Raw genomic sequence first — 13,626 nt, forward strand, 5'->3', positions numbered from 1 at the left:
TAGTCCTTCTTGGCGGACATTTAAAGCATGATTGGATGGAATATTTGAGGTTCAAAGCAATTTCCCTTGTAAATAACAAGTTCACCATGTGGGAACCACAGATGTTTGCAAATGGAGCAGGGAGTCAGGACAGTTCATTTATTATCCATATATCTACAGAGTATTTTTAAATGAGTACATCTGAGGTATGCCCCCTTTTCAAGTTAGTCAACCTAATCTTAGGAAATGTGTTTACTAGAGGAGATATGGTGAGTAAAATGGCGGAATGTCTTCCAAAACATTGGTCTAATTTCAGAGAACAGAAAGTGATGTTAATGATGTTAATACAGTTTCCTTTTCAGGGATGAAGCTAAATGATTCCTCGAGTTTTATACTATTGACATTGAGACATGTTAGCAAGTTCCCAGCTATACTAAGTGCTTTTGTAAGTATACAGTGCAGATAGATACCAATGATTATAGTCATTAGTGGTTCATTGAGTATGTAAAATGTCTTGTATTCCTATCCTTTTTATTTAGGAAACAGTCTTTTCCTTTATAAAACAACTTCGATATGCCTTTCAGTTCTCTGTGATAGGAATCTTAAAGAAATCAGTAGAAAACGTAGATGTGTTTAGCCAAGATGAAAAGAAACGCAATGTTCCTGCCAATCACTTGACCATAGTCGTGTCCACTCGACCAAAGCAAAACCGTTTTGGTCACATGATACAACTATTAATATTCTCCACACACACCATGAATTAAATATATTTTAGCAGATGAACATCCTTTAGTCCAACGTTTCCCAAACTCGGTCCCGGGGACCCCAATTGGTACACATTTTGGTTTTTGCCCTAAAACTACAGCGGATTCAAATGATCAAAGCTTGATGTTTAGTTGATTATTTGAATCAGCTGTGTAGTGCTAGGGAAAAAAAGTAAACGTGCACCCCTTTGGATCCCGAGGACCAAGTCTGAGAAACCCTGTAGTGAAATACCAGAACAGACAACATCTGCAAAATATGTAAATGGCCTACTGTTATAAGAGGGAAAAAGAATCATCAAGCCAAATACTGTTTCATTTTATTTAATAAGCTCGTCATAAATTATCGCACATAAAATATTATTTTCAATAGTTACAAAGTGGACAGCAACTTCTGGTAGCGGCTCGAAAAACAAGAGGGGGGGGGAAGTTCAGGGGTTTCAGTTTAATCTTGACAACACAGGGTTTGAACAGCAGGGGGAGGGGGCAGGGTCTTCAAACACTTGACTAGCATCCTGTTAAGCAGAGGGTAGCCAATCACCCGACTAGCAGCAGCAAACACAATGGTGAAAGATGCGGCTCCAAACCACACAGTGAAAACAAAGAGGGGATGCTGTACTTGTGTGTTTGAAAATAAGAGAAAATGGGACAAGGATGGGGAGGATGTATGATAAACTATGAGACCACAACGTGCGGGGGCGTGTCGGAGAATAGTCAACTTAATGAGATGAAGTAGCAGCCTCTCCTTGCTTTCCCTTGGGGAGAGATGCTACGTGGAGCTACGAAAGCGGCTGAGAGACGATAGGGGGAAGGGTTCAAGCCATCGAGATAGTTGAAGCAGCAGCCTGTTCAGAGCGCACAACTTGCTCCGTGAGTCCAAAACGCCAATTCCTTCACTTCAACTCCGGAAGTCATCTTCACTTTGGTCCTTCCACCAGCCTCCCCCTCTCATAGGCCGTGGTTGACCTGAGAGCTAGGGGTTTGGTGGGGTTGGGGTGGTGGCATTGTCCATTGGTGGTCCTACTACCTCACTACAGTCAGTCCGAGGGAGATTTCGGTTTGTCATGTGCCACGTTTGTCATGTGCCATCTGCTCAATGTATTCTACTTGGACATCTGTTGCTGGATGTGGAGCAGGAACTCGTAGTAGGAGAGGGCCGACTCCGACCGGTCCTCTACCAAGTGCTGGAAAAAGCTGGTCTTCGCTGTAGCATCGTCCCTATAGGGAGAAGTAATGAAATGGATGAGCATGTGAAATAGGAATGAGAGCATAGTCTGAATAAATGTACAGTCTATTGAAATTCCTTTGATGCTCTAAAAGCTTCTTTGAATTTGTAAGACTTCCTTTCGCGAACAAAACAATTCTCAAAACGGCCTCTTTGCGTTCATAAGACTTCCTTTTGGTGTGAAGAACTGTCCTATGGTCCTTAGACATTGGTAGGAAACAGATCCTCACAGCAGCCTGTCATAGTGCAACAACGCACCGGCATGACGTTAGAATGAACTAAAACAACGCTCACTATAGGGGGCCTCCATCTTAGCCGTCCATCAACGACCCTCACAGTGGCTGCACGTTCACATACAGGACCTTTTTTACCACATGAGAAAACTGATGGTTTGCTACATGACATGGACCAAGGCGCTTCATTTGCAACGCACACACCGATTAATCAGACCAGGGGCACTTGACTTACTTCACGACGTGAAGAGTTGAGCTGAAGGTTCTCGAGTCCTGTAGCCAGGCGAGGAGTGCACGCAGTCGTTCAGACAGAGGGGTTTCCAGCTCAGGAATTTGGGTCTGGTATTCATAAAAGAGAAGCGGGAAAAAAAAGAGCCACATCATTGTTTTTACTACTGCTGCACCCTCAAGAAAGACAGACTCCAGAGACCTAGTGGTTGGTTTCAATGCCAGATCTTCACGTCTCGGTGTGTGTGTGTGTGTGTGTGTGTGTGTGTGTGTGTGTGTGTGTGTGTGTGGTTTATTGAAATAGGTACGTGTGGTTTGGAATGTGAAGTTTGTACGTGGTTGGTTGTTGCAACACCCCCGTTGTGTGATAGGCCACATTATTTGAGGTAGCCACGGCCATTCGTCAAAAAGTAGAACCAAACATAAACAAATGCTTGAATAGTTAATGACTCCTTAGCTGAACTAACTGAGTACAGTACTCACTCGTTGTGAAGCACCAGCTGGAGATAAAACACTGAGTTATACACAGCGGTAGATGTGTCACATTGTGTCTAATAAAAGGTCTGTGCCTCACTAACCATGTTAGGGGGTATAGAAGCATGGTTTGGGCATCCCAACACGTCCCGAATGAACATATCATTACAGCATTTCCCAATCCACAAGTAAAAGACCTGGAGAAGAGAACAAAGGCAGCCAATGTAGTGCACATTAGAACAGTAACAAGGATCTTTCTTCACAAATACAAGATTCTTTCCTCCAGTCCCTTCTCTTACGTAATCACTGATCTATGCATGATTGGATATGTGAAAGTGGAGTTACTACCAGTACTGCCTTCACCTATCCAACCTCATCAGATCGGTTATTATCATGGAAGAACGGATGGAGGAGTGCATTGCTAAAGTCATCAAACAGAGACGAGGTACATTTTACAGGGACTTTGGTCATATGAGTGAGAGCACAGCAGGACTTACGCTGCCACAGTCCATGAGGAACGCTCCTTCTCTGGTCAGCTTCTCAGCCGTGAGGTGCAGCAGATGAGGCTGGGGAACTATGCAGTTGTTCAGATGGAGCGCCCCCTGTGGACAGAAAGGGTAATGCAGTATCCGTAATTAGTATACTGGTGACCATCCCTGCTAAACAAAACCAATGTTCCCAGCTGTGAACCAGTCTAAGGCTGCAAATACATAACAAATCAGTATCAGTCCACCATTATAGAATCACTGTATCTAAGAACTGTTTTCACTCATTTGCTATATGCAGGATGGGAAATGAACACCTGCCACCCGCGGGTCGATTTTGGCACTGGCAGGTAAGAATGACTATTTCACCAGCCACGTTGGCCAGAACATTTGAGAAAAGTATTTTTTCAATGCAAAGCCCAAAATGTAGAAGTTGGTCGAATTGACCTGAAAAGGCTAATGAAGTGCGACTTTGTCCTTGTGCTTCTTGGCTAGTTACATAGATTTGTTCAGACGCTAGTTTGCTGTTCAATATTAGTTTGAGTTTGCTGCAACTGTCTGCTGCTAGCGGAGAGCAGAGATTCTCCTCTCTGACATACACGGAGTGTCTCCTTACCATGTTAACGGCCCGCCCCTTAGAGGTAACTGAAAAAAAAAAGTACACCTAATGACTAAAATATTTGCGGGTACATAGTGCTTGTTTGAGCATGAAACGCTCCAACAAAAACTTTTATTAATGAACTTAGGTGTTTTAATGATAAGAAACGACTATCAAAAAGGGGACCATCGCCCTCTCCCAGAAGTTTGGTTGCTTGTAAAACTTGTACATTTAGATAAGCAAAAGTGTGATTGCTCCGCACTCCAAAAGACGTCGCATAAGGCTTACTTCAAATGTTTTCTTCATTATTTTCACTGCAGCAGGTATAGTTTACGCAGATGTTTTGGCTTGGCAGCCTTCTTCAGTGTGTAGGTCTTGTGCTCAGTGTGCTCCTAAATTTCAACTTATGTGCTCCTTGTAAAAAAATGTCAGCGTAGAGGCCTGAACTCTAATAATAAATTAGCCGTATCACAGCATTTTTGTGGCAGGTTAGGCACTTTGTTGATTCTTGATGTTCAGTTGTAAAACTGTTCATACAATTGTAAAACTGTTCATACAATTGTATCTAAATTATTACACCACATTACAACATCCCTACCACATTACTTCTAATTAGTAATACATTTCTTGTTTTAGAAACATTACAAAGCACGCACATCCATTATTGTGATTTTTCGTGTAATAATGGCGTAAAATAAACTACCGGTCAAAAGTTTTAGAACACCTACTCATTCAAGGGTTTTTCTTTAGTTTTACAATATTGTAGAATAATAGTAAAGACATCAAAACTATGAAATAACACATATGGAATCATGTAGTAACCAAAAAAGTGTTAAACAAATCAGAATATAGTTTATATTTGAGATTCAAATAGCAACCCTTTGCCTTGACAGCTTTTCACCCTCTTGGCATTCTCTCAACCAGCTTCACCTGGAATGCTTTTCCAACAGTCTTGAAGGAGTTCCTACACATGCTGAGCACTTGTTGGCTGCTTTTCCTTCACTCTGCGGTCCGACTCATCCCAAACCATCTCAATTTGGTTGAGGTCAGGGGATTGTGGAGGCCAGGTCATCTGACGCAGCACTCCATCACTCTCCTTCTTGGTAAAATATCCCCTACACAGTGTGGACGTGTGTTAGGTCATTGCCCTGTTGAAAAACAAATGATAGTCCCACTAAGCCAAAACCAGATGGGATGGCGTATCGCTGCAGAATCCTGTGGTAGCCATGCTGGTTATGTATCCCTTGAATTCTAAATAAATCAGACAATGTCACCAGCAAAGTAACACCACCTCCTCCATGCTTTACGGTGGGAACCACACATGCGGAGATCATCCGTTCACCCACACCGCGTCTCACAAAGACACGGCGGTGGGAACCAAAAATCTCAGAATTGGACTCATCAGACCAAAATGTCTATTGTCCATTGCTCGTGATTCTTGGCACAAGCAAGTTTCTTCTTCTTATTATTGGTGTCCTTTAGTAGTGGTTTCTTTGCAGCAATTCGACCATGAAGGCCTGATTCACGCAGTCTTGAGATGTGTCTGTTACTTTAACTCATTAGCATTTATTTGGGATGCAATTTCTGAGGCTAGTAACTAATGATCGTATCCTCTGCAGCAGAGGCAACTCTGGGTTTTCCTTTCCTGTGGTGGTCCTCATGACAGCCAGTTGCATCATAGCGCCTGATGGTTTTTGCGACTGGACATGAAGAAACTTTCAAAGTTCTTGAAATGTTCCGTATCGACGGACCTTCATGTCTTAACCTCTTGGGGCTAGGTGGGACGCTAGCGTGCCACCTGTGGTGCACTCCATCAACAGCAGGTGCATTTCAAGAGCGGCAAATTTGAATCCAAATAAATGTCAAAATTCAAATTTTTCAAAAATACAACTATGTTACACCATTTGAAAGATAAACATCTCCTTAATCTAACCACGTTTTACGATTTCAAAAAGGTTTTACGGCGAAAGCATAAATTTAGAGTATGTTAGGACAGTACATTTACAAGAGTTGTGTGTAATGTTTTGTCAAGTCAAAGACAGGGTCACCAAAACCATAAAACCAGCTAAAATGATACACTAACCTTTTACAATCTCCATCAGATGACACTCCTAGGACATTATGTTAGACAATGCATGCATTTTTAGTTCTATCAAGTTCATATTTATATACAAAAACAGCGTTTTACTATGGCATTGATGTTGAGGAAATCGTTTCCCTCCAATAACCGGCAGTCAAGTCAGCGTCAGAAATTAAATAATTAAAATTAGAAAACATTGGTAAAATATTATATTGTCATTTAAAGAATTATAGATTTACATCTTTTGAACGCAATCAACTTGCCAGATTTAAAAATAACCTTACTGGGAAATCACACTTTGCAATAATCTGAGCACTGTGCCCAGAAAAATACGCGTTGCGATACAGACTAGACGTCATGTTGGGGAGATCTAAAATCGAAAATACTATGTAAATAATCCATTACCTTTGATTCTCTTCATCAGATGTCACTTCCAGGTATCACAGGTCCATAACGAATGTAGTTTTGTTCAAAAAAGCTCATCATTTATGTCCAAAAATCTCCGTCTCGTTAGCACATGATGTAAGCCAGCCGGACTTCTCGTCATGAACGAGGGGAAAAAATATATTTCCGTTCGTTCAAACATGTCAAACGTTGTATAGCATAAATCATTAGGGCCTTTTTTAACCAGAACATGAATAATATTCAAGGTGGACGAATGCATAGCCTTTTATAACGTATTGGAACGAGGGTACCCAACATGAAGTAGCGCGCCAGGTGTCTAATGGGACATCACCGTTCCATGGCTCTTGTTCGGTCAGATCTCCCTCCAGAAGACTCAAAACACTTTGTAAAGGCTGGTGACATCTAGTGGAAGCAATAGGAAGTGCCAAAATATTCCTAAACCCCTGTGTTTTTCAATGGGAGAGGTTTAAACTCAATACAACACATCAGGTATCCACTTCCTGTCAGAAAATGTCTCAGGGTTTTGCCTGCCAAATGAGTTCTGTTATACTCACAGACACCATTCAAACAGTTTTGGAAACTTTAGAGTGTTTTCTATCCATATATAATAAGTATATGCATATTCTAGTTACTGGGTAGGATTAGTAACCAGATTAAATTGGGTACATTTTTTTTATCCAGACGTGCAAATGCTGCCCCCTAGACCCAACAGGTTAAAGTAATGATAAGACTGTTGTTTCTCTTTGCTGATTTGAGCTGTTCTTGCTATAATATGGACTTGGGTATTTTACCAAATAGCCCTACACAACTGATTGGCTGAAACGCATTAAGTTAAGAAATTCCACAAATTAACAAGGCACACCTGTTAATTGAAATGCATTCCAGGTGACTACCTCATGAAGCTGGTTGAGAGAATGCCAAGAGTGTGCAGCTGTCATCAAGGCACAGGGTGGCTACTTTGAAGAATCTCAAACATAAAATATATTTTGATATGTTTAACACTTTTTTGGTTACTACATGATTCCATGTTATTTCATAGTTTTGATGTCTTCACTATTATTCTACAATGTAGAAAATAGTCAAAATAAAGAAAAACCCTTGAATGAGTAAGTGTTCTAAAACTTTTAACCGGTAGTGTATTTTGGCTGGTAAAAAAAATCTGAGTGGCTGGTAGGTTTTTACCCAATCTACCTGCCAAAGTTGCTGGTGGACAAAAAAAGTTAATTTCCCACCTGTGTAGATCATAACACCAGAGGTCAGTGGAGAGCTGATTTTGGATCAGTTGTTAAAAGCAGAGTGTCGGTGTGATCTCTCACCTGGTCTGACATGGTGTCCAGGCGGTAGAGGTCAGGGTGGACCGTGCGCATGATCTGCTGCAGCGGCTGGCTCTTGAACTCACACATGGCGAAGACACGCTCGTCTAGCTTGGTGCTGGTCCCTGTGCGCAGTGCTTTCTGTTCGGTGGAGAGGAAGAGGAAAGAGGAGGAGAAGAGGGAACAGACTCATGAGAAGGGGTGGCATTGACAGCTTCCTTCTAACTTAACTAGTGACTGAGATAAACAGTACATACAAAAGCTCCTCTGGCCAAAAGGGCTAGGTATGTGTAAAGGCCGGCTCAACCCAGAATCGTCCCAAAGCGCAATTTCAACTGTCCAAAAGTGAAGATGAAGCATCCCAAATTAAATTAGGGCCACTTGTAAAAAAATTAAAATGCATTTAAAAAAAATGATACAAAATAAATTAATATTCCAACATAGTGCTACTCTAGGACCTAGGTCATTCACAGTGATTTGAAAGACTAATATGCGGACTACTGAAATAGATCAACTCAGCCAAATTCGCATTCAAATACTTGCCTCTAAAAAAAAGCTAACATTTGAATAATATTCAAATCTATTTTGCATACATTTACATAATAACATCAACTGGAGTTTCCCCCCCAAAAAATTGTGACAGCCTTATCCTAAAATTGATTAAATAGTTTTTTCCCCCTCATCAATTTAAACACAATAATGAGAAAGCAAAAAAACAGGTTTAGAAATTTTTGCAAATGTATTACAAATAAAAAATGGAAATTACATTATAATAAGTATTTAGACCCTTTACTCAATACTTTGTTGAAGCCCCTTTGGCAGCGAATACAGCCTCAAGTCTTCTTGGGTACGACACAACAAGCTTGGCATACCTGTATTTGGGGCGTTTTACCTACTCTTCTCTGCAGATCCTCTCAAGATGTCAGGTTGGATGGGGAGCATCGCTGCACAGCTATTTTCAGGTCTCTATAGAGGTTGTTCGATCAGGTTCAAGTCCGAGCTCTGGCTGGGCCACTCAAGGACATTCAGAGACTTGTCCCAAACCACTCCTGCATTGTCTTGGCTGTGTGCTTAGGATCATTGTCTTGTTGGAAGGTGAACCTTCACCCCAGTGAGGTCCTGAGCGCTCTGGAGCAGGTATTCATCAAAGATCTCTCTGTACAGTACTTTGCTCCGTTCATCTTTCCCTCGATCCTGACTAGTCTCCCAGTCTCTTCCGCTGAAAAACATCACAGCATGCTGCTGCCAGCACCATGCTTCACCGTAGGGATGGTGGCAGGTTTCCTCCAGAAGTGATGCTTGGCATTCAGGCCTAAGAGTTCAATCTTGGATTCATCAGACCAGAGAATCTTGTTTCTCATGATCTGAGAGTCTTTAACTCCAAGAGGGCTGTCATGCATCTTCTACTGAGGAGTCGCTTCCATCTGCCCACTTTATCATAAAAGGCCGGATTGGGGGAGTGCTGCAAAGATGGTTGTCTTTCTGGAAGGTTCTCCCATCTCCAGAGGAATTCTGGAGCTCTGTCAGAGTGACCATCGGGTTCTTGGTCACCTCCCTAACCAAGACCCTTCTCCCCCGATCGCTCAGTTTGGCCAGCTCTAGGAAGAGTCTTGGTTGTTCCAAACTTCTTCCATTTAAGAATGATGGAGGCCTCGGTGTTCTTGAGGACCTTCAATGCTCCAGAAATGTTTTGGTACCCTTCTCCAGACCTGTGCCTCGACACCATCCTGTCTCGGAGCTCTACGGACAATTCCTTCCACCTCATGGCTTAGTTTTTGCACTGACATGCACTGTCAACTGTGGGACCTTTATAGACAGGTGTGTGCCTTTCCAAATCATGTCCAATCAATTGAATTTACCACAGGCTGACTTCAATCAAGTTGAAGAAACATAAAGGATAATCAAAGGAAACAGGATGCACCTGAGCTCAATTTTGAGTCTCATAGCGAAGGGTCTGAATACTTATGTACATAAGGTATGTTTTTTATTTTTAATGAATTGTACTGTAAATATAGGCTAAAACACCGGTCATGTTTGACAAATACAATGTAAGATAATTAACATTAATGGCTCAAGACTTGACTGTCGAAACGGTTCGTTCAGATCAAATGGTCAAAAGACAAAGGCCAGTGCCTGTTGCACACGGCACATCACCCACCTTGCAATCTGAGCGGAGGCAGTCCGCAATTTTTTAAATATTTAACCATACACTTAATAGTTTAAAATGTAATAACTTATTTTTTTCCCTAACTTATTTATTGAATAAATTATTTTAGGGTGTGACCAAATAATGGGCTGGTGCCACCAACTGAAAAAGTCAGTGGCACCAGGGGAGCCCTGTAATGTAAATAAACAATAGTTTACCAACATGTTAAGCTAAACGTTTTGATCTGTTGCATCAGCCTCATTGGTTAAATTATTTTGGGGGGTTTGTATGAATTTTGGATCTATCGTCCAGACAATTTTTTATTGTCCCCGGGACGACCTTAGATGCATGTGTGTGTGTGTGTTGGGGCATATGTACACAAACCTGAGACGTGTTTATGTGTACAGTCCTGTCTGCAGACTGTTTGTGTGTGTAGTGCACAGACTGACCTGTTTGAGTAGTGCCAGCACGTAGAGGGGGAAGAGACACAGGGCTGCAGGGGCGATGAGACCAGACTGCTGGATATTAGATACGGTGTTCTTGTATGCACTCAGAGAGTCCACCACCGCATTCACCAGGGCATCCCGGGCATCCGACAGGCTTGACGATATCGACCGGTCAATGGCTGTTCATAGAAATTGAAAAATCAGGTCCCATGAACAAATACTGTGTGTGTGTGTGAGAGAGAGATATACACACACACTCACCCATGTTGGCTAGGAGGCAGGTGATGGCCTGAACGTCAGCCCCGGCATATACATCACTAAGCTGGCTCACCACTGGCAGACACAGAGTATGGACCCTGATCCGCCTCTTCCCTAGGAGGACGTAGAGAGGGTCACAGAAAGAATTAGAGAAGGGCATACACTCAGTCTTTGTTAGATGATACTAAAATAACTGTCTAGAAACAAATGATGAATTTTGTTAAAAGTAAAAAAGTGGAATGACTTCCCCACGAGCATTTAAAATATTTGACTAAAATTATTTCCACAACGAATTAAAATGTGAGAAGGTTGAAGAGATTAAACTGTGTGCGCACGAATGTGTGTACCTTTGCTGGAGGTGTACAGCAGCGCAGACTGGAAGCAGGCCAGCGAGGTGTCGGCCAGGCTCTCCTCTATAGACATCTGCACGGCGAAGCCCGAGTCTGGGTTGATGTTGGCCAGGGACAGCAGGTCCGTCGAGCGCACAAAGAAGTTCCCGTGGAACGTGTGGATGGACAAGCCTGTCAACCAAGGAGAGAGGAGACCGACATACTTAGTAATGATAACCACTAAATAGATATGGAAATGGTCAATAAATGTATACTGTTCATTTTGGCGAGTGACAACATTAACTTTCAGAAAGAAAATAAAACCGCTAAAAGACCATACACAAAAAAGAAAATCTAGAAGTAGTTTACTGTTGCAAAATCGTAACAACTACATACTTGTCAACATCTTTGAGACCTACCTTTGGTGCATCGTATCCTCATAACGGCCTCAAAGCCGATCTTCCTGGTGAGGTAGCGCTCCAGATCCTTCTGGAACTTGTCCAGCTGGGCCGGGTTGTGAACGTGGTGCAACGAGGGGTAGTAGAAGATACTGCCCGCTGAGAACTTAGACATACAGGCTGGACCGAGGAGAGGGACAGAGGATGCTGTGGTCAGCCTGATGTTTAATGTTTACTCTAAGGACTGCTATATTCTATTTTATCATGAGATTTTGTAAGGTTTTTTTTCAGCTAAAGAATGAGCGGTCACGTCTTACCGAGTGAGGCCAGGTCAGAGTACTGGGAGCTGAGGAGGAACAGGTCCACTCCTATCTGTTGGCCAGAACAGTCCAGGGCCAGCTTCTTGTAGAAATCTGTGGCTGGGCCCAGGTGTTGCACCCCCTGTCACAACATAACATGCACAATAGACTTCTTAGACAACTGGAACCTTACATCACAGAACCATACTCAGGCATTTGGCTGTAACAGCAGAGGGCGCACCCCCCTATTCACATCGACGGGACAGCAGTGGAAAAGGTAGAAAGCTTCAAGTTCCTCGACGTACACATCACGGACAAACTGAAATGATCCACCTACGCAGACAGCGTGGTGAAGAAGGCGCAACGTCGCCTCCTCAACCTCAGGAGGCTGAAGAAATTTGGCTTGTCACCTAAAACCCTCAAACTTTACAGATGCACAATTCAGAGCATCCTGTCGGGCTGCATCACCGCCTGGTACGGCAACTGCACCTCCCTCAACCGCAAGTCTCTCCAGAAGCATCACCGGGGGCAACCTACCTGCCTTCCAGGACACCTACAGCACCTGATATCACAGGAAGGCCAAAAAGATCATCTAGGACAACCACCTGAGCCACTGCCTGTTCACCCGCTATCATCCAGAAGGCGAGGTCAGTACAGGTGCATCAAAGCTGGGACCGAGAGACTGAAAAACAGCTTCTATCTCAAGACCATCAGACTGTTAAACAGCCACCACTAACACAGAGAGGCTGCTGCCTACATACAGACTCGATTCATTGGCCACTTTAATAAATGGCTCACTAGTCACTTTAATAATGTTTACAAATCTTACATTACTCATCTCAAATGTATATACTGTATTTTATACCATCTATTGCATCTTGCCTATGCTGCTCGGTCATCCATATATTTATATGTACATATTCCTATTCCATCCCTTTAGATTTGTGTGTATTAGGTAGTTGTTGTGGAATTGTTAGACTACTTGTTAGATATTACTGCACGGTCGGAACTAGAAGCACAAGCATTTCGCTACACTCGCATTAACATCTGCTAACCATGTGTATGTGACCAATAAAATTTGATTTAATTTGATTTTGTTTGTACACTACAAGTCAAAAGTTTGCACACACCTACTGCTTCAAGGGTTTCTTTATTTTTACTATTTTCTACATTGTAGAATAATAGTGACGATAATGAATAACACATATGAAAAACAAATGATAGTGCCACTAAGCACAAACCAGATGGGATGGCGTATCGCTGCAGAATGCTGTGGTAGCCATGCTGGTTAAATATTTCTTGAATTCTAAATAAATCACAGACAGTGTCACCAGCAAAGCACCCCCACACCTCCTCTTCCATGCTTCACGGTGGGAACCACACATGCGGAGATCATCTGTTCACCTACTCGGCGTCTCACAAAGACACGGCGGTTGGAACCAAAAATCTCCAATTTGGACTCATCAGACCAAGGACAGATTACCACCAGTCTATTGTCCATTGCGCATGTTTCTTGGCCCAAGCAAGTCTCTCCCTCTTATTGATGTCCTTTAGAATTGGTTTCTTTGCAGCAATTCGGCCATGAAGGCCTGATTGATGCAGTCTCCTCTTTACAGTTGACGTTGAGATGTGTCTTACTTGAACTCAGTGAAGCATTTATTTGGGCTGCAATCTGAGGCTGATAACTCTAATGAACTTATCCTCTGAGGCAGAGGTCTTCCTTTCCTGTGGCAGTCCTCATGACAACCAGTTTCATCATAGCGCTAAATTCTTGGGATTGACTGACCTTCGTGTCTTAAAGTAATGATGGACTGTCGTTTCTCTTTGCTTATTTGAGCGTCCTTCACATAATTTGGACTTGGTCTTTTACCGAATAGGGCTAAGAGAAACGACAGTCCATCATTACTTTAAGACATGAAGGTCAGTCAATCCGGAAAATGTCAAGAAAGTTTTCAAGTGCAGTCGCAAA

The 13,626-nt window shown here is 42.5% G+C and overlaps 1 protein-coding gene across 2 annotated transcripts in view; it reads right to left on the minus strand.

Annotated features, from left to right (window-relative positions):
- Positions 1-1,048: 1,048 nt before the first annotated feature.
- LOC106604626 (protein transport protein Sec24B) overlaps positions 1,049-13,626 on the minus strand; it is a 35,558-nt gene continuing 22,980 nt past the window's right edge. For both annotated transcript variants that reach the window (XM_014199448.3, XM_014199449.3), the window contains 10 exons: positions 11,676-11,799; positions 11,380-11,538; positions 10,979-11,152; positions 10,635-10,745; positions 10,377-10,552; positions 7,785-7,922; positions 3,398-3,502; positions 3,005-3,097; positions 2,434-2,537; positions 1,049-1,958 (listed from right to left, as the gene is read on the minus strand). In XM_014199448.3, the coding sequence (XP_014054923.2) occupies positions 1,844-1,958; positions 2,434-2,537; positions 3,005-3,097; positions 3,398-3,502; positions 7,785-7,922; positions 10,377-10,552; positions 10,635-10,745; positions 10,979-11,152; positions 11,380-11,538; positions 11,676-11,799 (1,299 nt within the window). In that variant the 3' untranslated portion in view covers positions 1,049-1,843. The remainder of the gene's footprint in view (positions 1,959-2,433; positions 2,538-3,004; positions 3,098-3,397; positions 3,503-7,784; positions 7,923-10,376; positions 10,553-10,634; positions 10,746-10,978; positions 11,153-11,379; positions 11,539-11,675; positions 11,800-13,626) is intronic.

This window comes from Salmo salar, chromosome 05 (genome assembly GCF_965601325.2).
Source record: "Salmo salar chromosome 05, fSalSal1, whole genome shotgun sequence".
In the NCBI taxonomy this organism is placed as follows: Eukaryota; Metazoa; Chordata; class Actinopteri; order Salmoniformes; family Salmonidae; genus Salmo; species Salmo salar.